The 16,034-nt window shown below is 42.9% G+C and overlaps 1 protein-coding gene across 1 annotated transcript in view; it reads right to left on the reverse strand.

Annotated features, from left to right (window-relative positions):
* Window positions 1-16,034, reverse strand: part of GAD2 (glutamate decarboxylase 2) — a 60,795-nt gene that overhangs the window by 43,958 nt on the left and 803 nt on the right. Inside the window, exons 2-7 of the mRNA XM_036344842.1 lie at window positions 15,426-15,485; window positions 15,088-15,237; window positions 13,817-14,050; window positions 9,138-9,228; window positions 8,123-8,235; window positions 3,788-3,903 (exon numbers count right to left, since the gene is read on the reverse strand). Of these exons, the coding sequence (XP_036200735.1) occupies window positions 3,788-3,903; window positions 8,123-8,235; window positions 9,138-9,228; window positions 13,817-14,050; window positions 15,088-15,237; window positions 15,426-15,485 (764 nt within the window). The remainder of the gene's footprint in view (window positions 1-3,787; window positions 3,904-8,122; window positions 8,236-9,137; window positions 9,229-13,816; window positions 14,051-15,087; window positions 15,238-15,425; window positions 15,486-16,034) is intronic.

The raw sequence follows: 16,034 nt of genomic DNA on the forward strand, positions 1-16,034 counted from the left end.
GTGCTTATTTAGAACAAAAGCATATTTCAATTCAAGGATAATAGATGTTAAAACCTATATGTTTTTAATTTATACTAAACAAAGACTAATTTACCTTTTAATAAAATATCATTAATTAATCTAGACACAGGATATATGTTTCAGTTGACATTGAAAATGTGCAAATAAGTATGGGATTTTATACTCGTGAAATAATTGTAAGTAAAAAGGAAGCAGGGTCTGAGTGTGTTGAGATTGTCCAAAGGGAGAATGCACGAGGATGGGAGCCACAGGCATGAGCTCCATCACTGTATGCAGCCCCGGTCCCGTCAGCCTTACCTGTCTTTAGGGATGGTGGGAGAGTAAGGAGAGTGGTGGAAAGTTCTGAAAGAAACCAGGTCAGTCTTTTGACATGCTGGCTTCTCTTCCTCTTTACAATTTAGATAAGCAGTTTGGAAAGTTGCATTAATTCTTTCAAGCCATTGTTAGTCACATCCAGATATTTAACTGAGACTCAGATTCAGTCCTAGTGGACCACAGGGCTTCAGGGAAATCCTCTTCTGGGCTCAGGGAACACAAAAGTTATTAAGACAGCCCTCATGCCCAGCCAGCGTGGCTCAGTGGTTGAGTGTCAACCTATAAACCAGGCAGGTCACAGTTCCATTCTCAGTCAGGGCACATGCCCCAGTTGCGGGCTGGATCCCCAGTGGGGGGCATGCAGGAGGCAGCTGATCAATAATTCTCTCTCATCATTGATGTTTCCATCTCTCTCCCTCTCCCTTCCTCTCTGAAGTCAAAAATATATGTATGTAAAGACAGCCCTCAGTACCTAGCTACCTTTATCCCCAACCCCTCCCTACCTTGTGTCCTACCTCCCCACCTCTCACTCTCTCTATCTGGTAGTACTGGCTTTTCTGGTCTTCTGTGAGCTTGCTCAACTTGTTCTTGTCTCTGGGCCTTTGTATTTTGTTTCATTTCTTGAAAAATCTTTCCTTAGATATGTATATAGCTCCCTCCCTCATTCGAGGTAGGTCTCTGCTATGTTTCATTTTTATAGAGACCTTTTACGACCATCTTGTAGAATAGCCCACTACCACCCCATTCTCTTGTCTCCATGTGGCATTAAATATTTATTTAGTTTACCCACTGTCTATACCCTAATAGAACATAAGCTGCATGAGGGAAAATTTTTATTGTAGCATATAGTTAATAAATATTTGTTGAATTGGACCACCTCCACCCTCCCCTGTCCGTATTCCCCTTCCTTAGCTTTGACCAAATTATTGTCTCACATGTCCAGAATGATTTGGATCAACTGTTCAAGGAGACATAAAAGTGTTTTCAATAAACTTGGAAACCCCCCTCCAGCTCAGCCCTGAGATAATGAGGAGGTGTTTTCTTTGGGGGAGGTAACAATGTACCATCACCTTCACATTAAGAAAAATCTCTTGGTGGAAATTTGATTTGGGAAGGTTGAAAATGTTAAATCCATTGATGAATTGTGGGGTACAAAACTTTGTTGCTGAAACGTTTAATCTGGTTTCTACATGGTAGTCGAGGCACTGGTCTGGGAGTCAGAACACCCATTAATCCTATCTCTGTCTACATAGCTAACTGCAGCCTCTTCATTTGTAAAATATTGGTAACAATCTCTGTTCTGCCTGTTGCACAAGATTGTCGTGAGAATCAAATGAGCTAATGTAATTGGAAGGGTGTTGGAAACAGCCAAATAGTTACCAGATATAAGATATTATACATTAGAAAAACAGTTCATTTGTCAAAATAAGCCTTCAGTTAGAACCAGTTGGTATTTTAGGGCAGGTTTATAATTCAAATGTTATTTCATAATTGTGTGTGTGGATAGAGATCCAAAAAAGAGAAGGGAGAATTAAATGGTTGTTGTATTACTGAATTACCTTTCTTTCCTTAGAAATGAAGAATTAGACTCCAAGTTTGCGATATCAGGAAAATAAGGCGTAGCAAAATCATTCCCAGGCTACATGACCCAAGCTTTCTGGGTAAGGTTAAGCCAATTTGCATGAAGCTTGAGCCCAAGAAACTCATTCAGAAACCAGAGAGCACAAGGCAGCTTGTTGGTTTAATCAACCTCATTTCAGGTTGTGTAATCAGCACAGAAGCCAAAAGAAAAAGACACCAAATATAATAGCATCTGGAATTTTTGAGACTGAGAATATAGTAACATTTACTTATGTAGAGGTCCAAATCCAATGCAGGGAAACAGTAATTAGAAAATATTGCACCATGTTTTTCTACCTCTGGAGAAGCTGAGAAATTAAAATTAGCTGATGATGGGGGTACTAGGCCTAGTAGAATGAACAATGTCTTCCTCCCCAAGGATGTCCATATCCCAATCCCTGCAACCTGGGAATATGTTACCTTACATGGTAAAAGGGATCTTTCAAATGTGATTAAGTTAAGGGTCTTGAGATGGGAGATTACCTGGGTTATCTGGGTAGACCTAAGTAATCATAAGGGTCCTAACAAGGGAAATAGTGGACGAGAGAGTCAGAACCAGAGAAGGAGATGTGGTGACAGAAACGGAAGTCAGAGAGAGCAGAGGAAACGGGTGCTCCCCTGCCACCTCCAGAAGGATCTCAGCCCTGCTCACCCACATTCCATTCTGACCTCCAATGAAGTCATGTTGTCTTAAGCCACTACGTTTATGGTAAACATGACTAAAAACAATGGCGAAAGATAATTTGTTAACATAAATCATTCGTTTCTTTTGATTCTATGGCTACTGCTGTGGTTATGAATTGTACTCACTGGCTTCCAACCTGTACTTGCCTTTCATTTCCTTGTTATAACACACACACACACGCACACGCACATGCACATGTACACACACACATACACATACCTTAAAACATAAAAAGAAAAGTTCTGTAGTAGAGCTGAGGCCCCACTATGATTCCCTGCTTCTCCTGCCTGACATGTCTTTCAGGAACTTCTAACTTCCCTATAAACCCCTCTCCGCCCTCCCCATTTTCCATTTCCCCTACCATCAAAGGGCTGCTTGACCTTTGAGGCAGTTGTTTTCCAGACCTTGGGCTACTTTGAGGAAAGGTCGTGATGGAGCAGTCTTAGGTATGTGAGAGGAAGCAGGCAGCCGAGCAGAGCTGTTAATTCAATTTATGTGAACAGGAAGGGCAATTGTTGCGATGCCTTGGTGGCATTAGCTCTTTGAAGGCCCTGGAAGGAATATGAAATACCACCTCCTGGAATTTCAGATGGGAATCCCAAGCTCCCAGCATCCTGCCTGGCCAGCAGCCTGGTGGTAGGTAGGAGCCTGTGCTTGGCTGAGAGATCAGATATGACAGATCACTATGCCGTTTCTCTACAGTGATAAAACCTCTGGTTAAGGTTAACATTAAAGTGATTCACAGTACTACGAGGGTAGGATATCTGGTCAGAATTTTAAAACACGAAGTCTGTATCAACAGGCTACTTTAGAGTTATGTAGGTGCAGTAATATCGATAGTCCAAATGAGTTCATGGTCAGTCTGCTTTCTCTCCTCCTACCCTTCCCCAACACACAACATTATTACTGAAAAGTGAAGCGTAGGAACTGCAGGTAAAACATCCTGATTTCTCTTTGAGAGTTTTCCGGAATTTCAAAGAGAAATTCAACCCATTGTACCACTCAGCTGTTCTCCCCCCTAATTCTTTTCCAAAAAGGATCTTTTAGGAAGAGAACCTCTGGGAATAAAGCATTTCTAAATAGCATTGCGTAAACCCGGGCTTTACAAAATAGAACCTTAAACTTGGAAAGAACAGAAACACGTACATGCTCAGATGTGAAGGCAATGAGCCTGGGAACAGCGGCCATCCCTTTCTCCTTGACTTCTGGGAACATCTTAAAGCGTGCAATCAGCATGGCATACATGTTAGATATGGCGCCACCTAAGTGCACAGCAACACATAATTACCTTTTCTAGTCATTATCAGCATCACTTCACATGCAAGCCACACCCCATTTCCACTGACCCAGAGTCCTCCTTGGACACAGGAGGAGAACTTTTGATTGGCTAACCTTGACCTGAATACTCAGACTCAGGTGCTAGCTAAGAGGGTCCAGAGAAGGGGCATTGGGCCCAACCATGGGACAGATGTCCTCCCTCCACACCCATCTCTGTCACTAAGAGGAACTGCAATTGATTCTGCTCTTTGAAGCAGCATTTAAGAACTAAGGAACTGTTGCCTTCTTTCCCAGCTTGTGAGTGCAGTCATTCTGCATGAGGCTTAGGAAAAGCTTACTTATATCCTCATGTAGAAGACATTTCTTTTCATTTCAGCTCATACAAATGCCTTGCACTTGAACGGCTACAAATCAGTTGCTGTTAATCAATAAATCTTACAGAATGAGAATATACATCCAAGCCCATCTCATCATACTCATTTGTTAATTCCCCCTAAATTGTTCTTCCCTCTTAAAGATATCATTAAAATATAATAGTAATAGTTTACAAAAATCTTATTTTATAGTTATGGGATGACATGCAACTAAGGGAACTTTAAGTTCATATTGAATTATTTTTCTGTGTCATCCTCAGACTGTCAAGAATTTTATACAATAAAATTTGTATCTAATAAGTAGAGTTTTATCTGATGTGCAAAGAAGAGTAAGCTTTTCCCCAGGATTGTTGGAAAGGTTAGGATTTTTGCTATCCAGAAAAAAGGGACAGATTCTTCTGCATGAAAATGAATATGTAGGCATGGAAACTGTGAGATCAAGATCATGAGACAGAGCAAAGGTACTCTCTCCCCCTCACCCAAAGCGGGGCACACCCAGGCCCTATCATGAAGTGAGTACTTTGTGTTCCCTTCCCTTCACGTGGCAAGAGCAAAAGAGCTCGCTGTATTCAGTTGAATGGCCCACAAAGGGCACAATCTTTGCCCCATGAGCCCTGGGCTCTGACACAAGCAGGCAGCCTCACACACAGCAGTCATCAACAAGATCCTGGCTTTGTCATCAGTAAGAATGAGGACGATTCTTACTTCTTCTGGACCTCAGAGACATGGGACAAGCAGAATCTAGGTCAGACCTGCTCTGAGCAGGCACCCTTTCTAAAAGTCTGACTGTGTAGGATGCCGTTGGAAAATGGAGCAGCTTTTAAAGAAATTTGCACTCTAGCTATGGCTTCTAAATTCTGGCGCCTAATGATAGTTTGGGCTGGATAATTACTTATGGGGGCCTGTCCTGTGCATTGCATGGTGTTTACCAGTATCCCTGACCTCTACCCACCGGATGCCAGCAGCACTGTGCTCCCCCAAAGTGGCAACCAAAAAATGTCTCCAGACATTGCCAAATGTCCCCTGAGGGAAAATACTGGGGGCAAAATTCTCCCATCGAGAACTGCTGCCCTCATTCTTCTCAGACAGGCCAGGGAGAAAGGAGAGGAAGACAAATAGAGCTGTGGCCTGTGGACTGAAGGGTCCCAGGTTCGATTCCGATCAAAGGCATGTACCTTGGTTATGGGCAAATCCCCAGTAGAGGGTGTGCAGGAGGCAGCTGATCGATGTTTCTCTCCCATCGATGTTTCTAACTCTCTATCCCTCTCCCTTCTTCTCTGTAAAAAATCAATAAAATATATATATTTTTTAAAAAGAAAGTTCATTTCACAGGACACTTGTCCAAGAGGCTTCTAGCTCTGCCTTCCCACTCTTCGGGTTGCACCTCAGTCATTCTCTTCACCCCTGAGAGGGATGAAGAGGCTTTTGGCCTCTGGACAGAGCAGACTGCATTGTGCAGCACAGGTAGGAGGACAGATGCACGGGTCCTGCATCCTCTTATTGCCCATGAATCTTCAAGAAAAAGGATGCAAAAGCAAGCCCTGAGTCATTCTGAAAACCCTGTGGATAGGGAAGGTGTGTGGCTAAGCCAAGCCTTTCCTCTTTCCCCTCAGTTCTTCATGACGTGCTGAGCAGTGACAAGTGCTCGGGTCTCTCTGGGGGTCAGGCATAGGTGACATAACATAAACGGATTTCTTCTAAGTCCCAAAGGACTTTCCATGAAACAGGAAGCCTCTGGACGTTATAGATGGAGGCGTAAGGCAAACAGCTGAGCTATATATTCAGCTACAGACCTACCTCTTCATGTTAAGTCCCAGACAACAGGACTTTCAGATCTCAGGGAGGTAATATGTGCAATTTCCCCTTTTCCTCACCCCTTAAATTGTAAGACTCTTTACTTCAGGAATAAAGCTGACTGCTACCTAGAAAGACACGTATTAGTGATTCAGGATGCTATCAACCTTTCCTCTGCAATGCCTATAGGAAGCAGAGAAGAAACAGGTTGCCAATGGCTTTTCTTCTGTACCCTCCCTACTTTGCAAAGTCTACATTACATTGTAACATGACGTCGATGGCTTCTATTTTAGGTCTTTGGGGCCAAGGAAGGAGCCCCATGATCAAACTTAAGTCTTGTCTAACCCCTTTTCTTGACCATTTGCTGTCATTGGTGAGGGTGTTGGGGAAACCTTCAATCTATAACTGGCTTAACACAACTGCCAGAGACAATGCTTTCTCTGGGACAGGTGGGTTTCAAGACCAGCCAGGTAATTAGGCCTGTCTCAAGCCCCTTTAGTCAACTTTTTAGGGTCCACGTGAGCAGCTGTTAGCATCTGTTCACTCTGCCCTCCTGGGAACCATTAAAATAGATCCTGGAATGCTCCTGGCTCCCTCAGGGACAACAACTCAGTCATGCAACTAACCTTATAATAGGAGAAAGAATAAAGGTAGAAGTGATGTTGATCTCTGAACCCTATCTAATTGCTCATGAAAAATACCTTAAGCCTTAAGAGCCTTAAGAACTTAAGAGCATCAGTTCCAGGCAATGATGACAAAGTTCCCTCAATAGGGGATGGTTATCCAGAGAAAAAACTAAGTACTAACTTTTCTACAAATAAAGACTAGCTAAAAATTCATCACAGCTGACATTCAATGACTTATAAAGAAAAGGCTAATTTTCCCTACAATTTAACTAACAGGGTTTCCTTCAGCACCTGAAAAAAAAACTGCCATAGCTTTAAAAACATAAAATAGCAGATCTGAGCTTATAGGTAAAGCTGCTTGATTTTAAGCCTACTGCTGCTCATTTATCATTTCTTTTTCCATCTGTTTTTTTATTTTCTCCCTCTCTCATTATCCCCTTGTCTTTGTAGATTTGCTGAAGAGAGAGCACAATGTGGCCTTTGGGAGGCCTGGCACAATGGCAGGCGTGGAGCTGGCTCCCCTAGGGGAGCGCCCACCCGTTATGATGACCTCCTTCTTGCACTGATTAGGCGATGATCTGCACACCGGGTTTCTTTTCCATGGGTCATTGACTCTTTTTTCCCACTGCCCTCCTAACTTCTGTTTCTTCTCTGCATCAAACCAAGGTCACACACACACACACACACACACACACACACACACACTGGGAAGCAAGCGCAGGCCTTTGTTTCAGGTTGATTCTCTTGGCTGAAAGAGGTGTAAATAACTGGAGCTTAGAATGCAATGGAGGGCGATAAAAGGCAGGATGGGAGAGACGGAATGGCTTGATAAAGAAGAGAAGGAATGAGAAAATTCCTGAAGAAATCATCACCCTCTCCTTTAGTTCTAAGAAACTGCCTCGTAGGCACTCTCCACCCTCCTTGAAATTAGTGTAAATCAGCTTCTCTGCTTGTTGCTTGAGAGGAACAGGGTTCTTAGGATCTATTAAGTATCTGTCTGTCATGCATTCTCAAACAGAGAATGCTTTATTAAACGAAGCTGCCCTTTTCCTTTCTCTAATTCTGGGAAGAGCATCAGAGAGTGAATTCTCTTATTAAGCATCTTTATTCTTTTGTTCCACATGATGCATACATCCTGTGTGTGGGAGCCCAATAGAAGTCCTGGGTAAATATAATCTTTGTTTATGCTCTTTTTGAACACAAATAATTAATGTTCAAGCATAGGATAGTTGGCTTAGAGGCATGGCCAATGGTCAAGTGTACTTAATGACACTCATTCTTTTTATCAATATACAGACTATTGAACTTAAGCACAAGTACAAACAAGATATTTAAGATTTCCCAGGTTCATAATAGGGCATTGCATACCAGAAGAAAGAAACACAAAGAAAAGTTGTAATATCATATACCAGGAGAAAATATCCCATCGCCAGAGCCCCCTGGCCAGCCAATGATTTCTCTCATTTTCTTTAGGGTGACATATTCCAAAAGCACAAATACTGGAGCAATTTCATAGGTGAACCTGAAATGCAGTAATGGCCACATTTTATTTATGTAACTCAAATAAATAACTCACCATTATAGTATCTACAGAACTATTTCCTTTTTTCAAACCCTGCATTCACAAATGTTATGATTATACATGAAGTAGAGAAAAAATTATGTCTTCTAAAAGGTTTGCTCATTTTTTATGTTCGTAAAGTTAAGAGCTTCAATTATTGACTTAATGCACAATGGTCATTTATCATCTCTATATATAAAAGCCTAAGCAACTGTTTGACAGTTCGACTGGTAGCTATGACATGCACTGACTACCAGGGGGCAGACACTCAATGCACAGGCATGGAAACATGGAACAGTCTGATGAATCTCAGAGGGAAGGGGGAGGGGGAGGGAAGAAAGAGATTAACCAAAGATCTTATATGCATACTAGAGGCCTGGTGAAAAAATTCGTGCACTGGTGGGGTCCCTCGGCCTGGCCTGCACCCTCTCGCTATCTGGGACCCCTGGGGGATATCAGATGGCCGGTTTCAGCTGGATCGCTGCAGGCCAGGCGGAGGGACCCCACCAGTGCTCAGATCCCTGCACCGGCCTCTAGTATTGAATAAATAAAGAACATTGCTGAGCAACACTATTTAAAAGATAACATCTAATCTCATTTGTTTTTTACAGTATACATTATTATCAATCCAAAATTCAAAAAGGTCCCTTTTTGTGTTTAAAAAATGTTGTATAGCTTTGCATAAGTTATATCAACACTATATTCTATTAAGTTAGAGTGAACAGCAATGTATGTCTGACATCCAAATCACTATTTTAGGGGTTACTTAATAAAAGAGATTTTCACATGAGAGGTAGAATAAAGACTATGAAACTTCACTAATAATTATTCATGATTACACAAAAACACATTTACCTACTTACATGTTAGTGTTTGCTGTTGATGTCAGCCAGTCTGCTGCTAATCCAACCATATCCAGTCCAGTGGAGAGTTGATTGAAATATCTGGGATGCCCTGAATAAAATGGATGCCCAGAATCAGGACTGGGTCCAATGAAAATAAATGCCTCTCAAACACACAATTTCTCTTGCTAAAGAACCTTCAAAGATCCCATAGAAGTAGGAAATCCATATTTAAAAACCCAATATGCACGCATGCATGCACACACACACACATCCCCCAAAGGGACATTTCCTCTAACAAGAGAGACTATTTTGGATTTTTGGTATTTCTAAATATGGTCCTTAAATATTCTCTATTAAAATAACAAATGTGGTCTGCAATGTGGGAAAAATGTAGCCCTTTTTTCAGTAGATTTGTAAAGTATAGTGCTTGTGCAATCCAAAGCTGTTCAAAGACAGGCTTTTCTTGTTTACACTGGTGCTACTAAAAATCCTTTTTTTGTTGAAGCTGTTCTGGAATCAGTCATACCATGACATCTGCCAGCCATGCCAACATTCATAATGATATCAGTGACAAACGGCTGATGATTACAAAAGACAAGGCAAAAATGAGAAAATAGGACATTCTGTTGAATGACTTGCCCTTGATTCAAAAGGTGATGATTGTCTAAAGATGGCATGGAGAAACCTAATTCTTGTCAATTCTTTTCTGTCCAAATATTTAATTATAAACAACAGAACTCCTTCATAGCTGTGATTTAAAATAAAGAGAAATACAGTCAACATCACTGTCTTGTCAACAAGATACATGAAGATATAGTCAATGGACCAATCAGTCCATTAGCAAGGCTTACCTAATTAATTTCTGGATTTCTCAGAGACTCTTTAAAGGGGTTGACATCCAAATACTCCCGAGGCCATTATTTTAAATGTGATGGTAAGTATCTCATTAGAATTCCACTTCTGTGTCTTGCCCCATAAAACCTATCTATAAATCTGTGATTTGCTTAGCAGCAAAAATTTTGGAAGACGAACAATTATGGAAATAGTGTCTGATAAAAAGGCACCTGCCACTTACTGGACACCTGTCTGAAGCCTGGGGGTGTGATCGTCTCTCATGCCAGCATGGGCAAAACAAGATTTAAAAAGGCAAAGCAGAAAGCAGGGATGCTATCTCTAGGACTGGAGTGCTCTCTTATCAGCCTCCTGCATGTGGCTAGACAATTAGATGCTGAGAAAAGATAGGAGCCAGGAAAGAAAAGAGCACATTTGAAAGAGATTGGGTTTTGTGCAGCTCTCTCTACCCCACCTCCACCATTGTTTGACCTCCCTTTGGCCTGGCACAGTGCCCCTCTATCTTTTTTTTGCTCTTTTCCAGGCCTATGATGCTGACCCTGTCCGTTTGTGCATCCACGGAAAGTGAAAAAGCCTCCTTTGGGTTCCACCATTGCCCTCTGGAACACCCCCCACTCCTCTCTGCCTCATTGACTCCCCATTTCATTAGAGCTCACAGCTGAAACCACAGTCCTCTGCTCCCTCCTGGTGCCCCTGCATTTCCCTTTCCTTAAGCCATTTCTTTAAAGCGAGGAAATTGATAAGGATTAGCAAATCTATCTGTTCATCTACTTTACCAATTCGTAGACATTTTCTCCATGAAGCTGCTGTTTGCTCGCACCCACTATTTAACTCTGTGGAAACTTTGGGATGAAAACCTCGGCATAAAATTGAGAGAGGTTCCAAGGCCGTGTTGTGGCCCAGGATGTCAGAAGACCAGTCGCCCCTGATGATTGCCTTTGGGAAATGGTGGGAACAAATTTGATACTTCAGTGGCCCATCTCCCTTCAGTATTTCTTTTTGGCCTTGGTCACCCATTTTGCCTGAATCTCTCTTCCCTCAAATTTTTTCATTTGCTGATAACGATGTGAAAATATAGAGGGAGATAGTTTGACAGGTCGGAACAACATAACCTCTTGATTTCTGCAGAAATACTATTTTGCTCCCTTCCAATGACCCCTACAAGCTTCAGGCAAATCCAGGCAGGGCTCTCTGAGAGAAGGAGAGTGGGAGACCTGCCTTGGAGCTTGCGGAGCTGTCCTGGCAGCCCTGGCATCCAGCTGCTGCTGCTGCTGCTGCTGCTGCTGCTGCTGCTGCTGCTGCCCCCACCGGCCCTGTGCTGCCAGGCTCCACGCCAGGAATCAGGTGGCCAGGGTAGCCTGAGCAGCCAGTGATACAGAGAGTTTGAAAGGTGAGATTAGAGTCGCTTCAGGCTCTACAATGCTCCCCACAGATTAGCAAATGAGACAGGAAGGATGCACAGACTGCTTGTCCAGAATCAGTGGGGGAGGGGCCTAGGGTCCACCAAACTGCTCTCTTTGTACTGTTAACTTGCACCCAAGGAGGTCTCACTTACTAACCCTTCAATTCCTTTGACTGATGGTTTAGTTAAAAGATTCAAGACAACATTTAACCCTTCCACCACCCAACCACCACCACCACCACCACCAAATCTAAGGACCCTCACAAACGCTAATTATTCCAGGATTCTTACCATTTTTTGGCAGTTTTTGGTCCTAATATTTCTTACAGAGGTAATTTTATCAAAACATGAAGGCATCATTTCCCCACTGCCCCTCATGCCACTCAAAGCTTGAAGTCCAAGTGGAAATTAGGTTAACGACTCTCAATAGAAAGCAGTTGGTAAGATGCATCTTTTAAAAACAATCTCCTGAGAATCATTAAAATGCTTAATGTAGCAGGGTAGCAACTACTCTACAAACCCTACATAGTACTTGTTGTCAAGTTATAGCATAAACTCCTGTAAGTAACAAGTTTATAGGAGTTTATGCTATAGAGACGATGACTGCTGTTAATTCTTTGAAATGCCATTTGTGGGTAAGGGGGAAGACTATGTATGTTATGAATAATATTGATATTGAATTAATATCAATATGCCTTGCTTGAAAATCCAACTTAATCAATCATATTTTTTCCTAAACTTTAAATAACATGCATGAGAGCTATACTTGCCCAAAAGATGTAAAAACATTATGGTAAAAATCAAAGAATTGAATTGACCCATGTTTTCCTGACACTAAATGGAACATTGACAGACAGAATTACTTTCATTGACTTGCATTTCCCATTATCTTAAGTCTTTAAATTGTATTTTAGACACCACCAGATTTTAAGGACAAAGATGTAAAACATTTGTATAGATTCTTTTTGGTTTGGCAGCAAAAAAAAAAAAAAAAAAAAAAAGTAGCATTTTACTATTAACATTTAAACATCAAGTTAAGGGAATGGGTTAAACAAAAAATGAATTAAAAGCATTGTTCAGGTTTGTACTTACAGATACATGAAAAGCTGGGAGAAAAAAACATCTTTAATGCCTAGTATATAAATCATGTGGATTCTCTATGAACATAACTGAGAATGATATGTAATAAGCCTTCAAAACCATACTGGACAGACGGAATTTGATAGAAATCACCAAACTAAATTCCTTTCCCTATATATCTAGCCCTAAGTCTATAGTCTCACAAAAGTGGATACCAATGGTTCAGTAAATTAATTTCCTAAGGTTTCTTCTATGCATACCTTCCCTCTCTGTTGGTTTAAAGAATGTACAAAGAACACCTCCCCCACACCACCACCACACACACATACACATGCACACTCACACACAAAGAGCTAAAATCACACAGCAGATATTCTTAAAATGTTTGTTGTTGATTATAATTATATGGATCAAATTTAGCTCCAAGTCAATTTAGATCCACAAGTTCTCTCTCTTTCCCCCTGAAAATTCAGTCATTTTTATTGCTCTAATGAAGTATCAGGATGATTAGAGATGAAGTAGAAAAGAAAGGGGTAATCATGACCTGAGAGATGAATAGCTGATTTTGTGTAGACAAAATTAAAACTTAGAATGCACCCAAACAAATGGTACACCTGGCACTATAAAACGGATAGATGATGAAGAGTTCTGTGAAAAAGCAATAAATTTGCTCCTAAGGATATCTGATTTCCCTCACCCACCCCACCTCACCCCCCTTTATCTTATATACAGAATGACTATGAAGTGCACATTTTGTATAATATGGCTAAATTGTTAAGGTAGTTTGAGTTGTGTTTTCTTTTGTGTACATTTCTTTGAAAATAGAGACAAACTAGAGTTCAAATCTAAAGTGTTGGCCATTTGAGACAATGCCAAAACATTATCCCTCTTGATCAATAATCACATAGGATGGTTTGTCCAAATTCTCATCCTTCCTATGTCAAAGTAATTACCAGCACTATATTAGCATTTGGGCTTTTGTTTAGATCATATTTTTTGACCATTCATTTTCATATCCCCCCCTTTTCTCCCCCTGCATTTTGGGTCTGCCTCTACTGGCCTCTGCTGACAAATGCTTGTTTCTATATCAGTGGTTCATCTCTTTGACCACATATGTGCAATGTAAAATATGACAATTTATAATTAGATAATGTTTTTGACATTACCAACTTCAGATCATTAACACTAATAGTAAAGGGTGCTTGTGATTAGGATCATTCTGATAATGTCTATTTTTTAAATGATGAAGAATTTTGTAAATTTGAAAATATCAGTAACTCCAAAAAAACAGAAAATATTTTATAGAAAAAAAATAAAGATTGTGAAAGAAAAAAGAGCTTTATTATTTCTGATGGGACAATACCTGTTTTAATTGCATATTTTAGAGTTGTTTGGCAATGCATCAAAATTTCCTCCAAATTTTGTGGTTGGTCTGCTAATTCCCAATTATATTCTTGAAGAAGCTCATTAGGGTAATGGAAATCAATCACTTTGGTTGATCTATCGAAACTTTTCACCACATACTGAAGCAAAATATCCATAACATCCTGCAGGAACGCCAAGGTGGGTCTTTCTCCATCACAGGCTGGCAGCAGGTCTAAGGAATGAAATCAAAATGCCACATTTTATTTTATTTTTTTAACAGGTAACATTAATCTTAATAATATATATTATTTAACCCAATATGTCCAGAATACTGTCATCAAAACGCTATGTTTTAATTTTACTATGAAATATCCAGGCAAGACCTGCTCCAGCAATTTCCCTAATAGCTGGCGATTGCATGTTTAAAAAAAAATCTTTGGGAAACGCAGAGCTTTTTCTTTCAAAGGGAGGCACTTTTCAAAGAGGAAGGAATGAGAGAAATTAGTGTTTCTCCCCACCTCCCGCCCCAAATGAATGCCTGCATTTCAATTCTAAACTTAATTGCTTTCTTTTTAAAACAGGGTGTGCCTCTTCACAGGGGTTCTTCAGAAACGTTTTTTCTCAGTAAACCCTCCGCCACGGTTATGGAAATTGTCCACGTCAGAAGTGTTTGAGGAACCAACGCCTTTGGGCAAACCGGGCAAAGGGGAACATGCAAAGTTAGGAACTCTGACCCATTAGGAAGGCCCGCTGTTTCCGAGGTCAGTGTGTGTGTGTGTGTGTGTGTGTGTGTGTGTGTGTGTGTGTGTGTGTGTGTGTGACGCGCGCTTGTTTGGATGACTAAGTATGTAAATGCAAGGGAGCAACACCGCTTGCAGTTCTCACGTGAATAGAATCGTTCTCCTGTGAAATCGCAGCTACAAATTACTCTTGCGATCTAAAGACAGAGTCTTTTCACTTCTGACCTGGAAACCGAGTCCCACCCGAGGCCTCTCCAGCACCAAGAAGCCGATCAGGAGCTCCCGGCGCGAGGACACCTCGGCCACCGAAGCGCCCCTTCCAACGCGGGCGCCGCGCACCGCGGAGAGGCTGGGGTCGGGTCTCGGACCCGGGGCAGGCCCAGCGTGTCTCACTTTCAGCTGAAGATTCTCCTAAAGTCATCCTCTGCCCTCCACCTGGAAGCCGGGGTTGGGCTCGCGGCGCCGGATGGCGCACGGGCAGAGCCACGGGCACTGGCTCCAGGGGCCCAGCGAGGCGCCTCGCCTTTACCTGTTGCGTGCAGAAATGCGTAGTTGACATCCGCTTTGGGACAGCTGCAGGGCTTCTGGTTGCAAGCACAGGCGGCCTTCCGGGAGGTGGCCCGCGGGGGCTCGCTCCCGCCACTCTCCGCTGGCTTCTCGGCGTCTCCGTAGAGCAGAGCTGGGCAAAGACACCGAGCGCGGATTTCGGTCAGCCGCCCTCTGGGCCCGGCTCCCCAGCCCCCGCCCACCCCGCACCGAGTAACCCCGACTCGGGGGCTGAGGATGCTGAGCTGAGAAGGTGGCTTTGCGCCGCGGCCCCGAGGCGCCCAGCCCTATCGCCTCCCGCCCCGGGGCACCGGCTCTCACCGCACAGCTTGTTTCCGATGCCTCCGGTGAACTTCTGGGCCACCTGACACCAGGCTCTCGCTGTAAGGAAAGACAGGCACGAGGTCGGCGAGGCAGAAAGAGAAGAGCAGACAGACGGACGTGCTAAATTTCGTTCTCTGTAAACAGTGTCAATACACCTGGCGTCCAGGAAGGGGCCGCCCCAGGTTCGGCGCCGCGGGCAGGTGCGGGAAGTGCGCGGGAGCCTGGCGATCCCGCCCGGCCCTCAGTTTTCTGATTCTTTCCCCCAAGGTGAAGCCCACACCGCGGCTTCTAGGTGCCAGTCGGCTCGGGCAATCTCCCTCCCCTTCCTGCCTCGCTCGGGCGAGTTTTCCCAGACACCGAGCCTGTCCCTTTCCTCGCAGGCTCTCCGTTCAAACCAAGAATTCTCTCCCCTTTCCCATTTATCCTTTCCCCACTGCCACTCTGTCCCTCTCTAGGATCCAAACACCAAGATGGTGGCAGTGTCCCAGGCCTGAGGAATTGAGGGGTCGAGGAAACGCCTCTGATGAGAAGGCTCGCCCAGACTTCGGCGGAGCGGACCCAGGATTCGTGGGGCGCCTTCTTAGGGGATAAGGACCTGCGGGGTTT

This window comes from Myotis myotis, unplaced genomic scaffold (genome assembly GCF_014108235.1).
Source record: "Myotis myotis isolate mMyoMyo1 unplaced genomic scaffold, mMyoMyo1.p scaffold_m19_p_1, whole genome shotgun sequence".
Taxonomy (NCBI): domain Eukaryota; kingdom Metazoa; phylum Chordata; class Mammalia; order Chiroptera; family Vespertilionidae; genus Myotis; species Myotis myotis.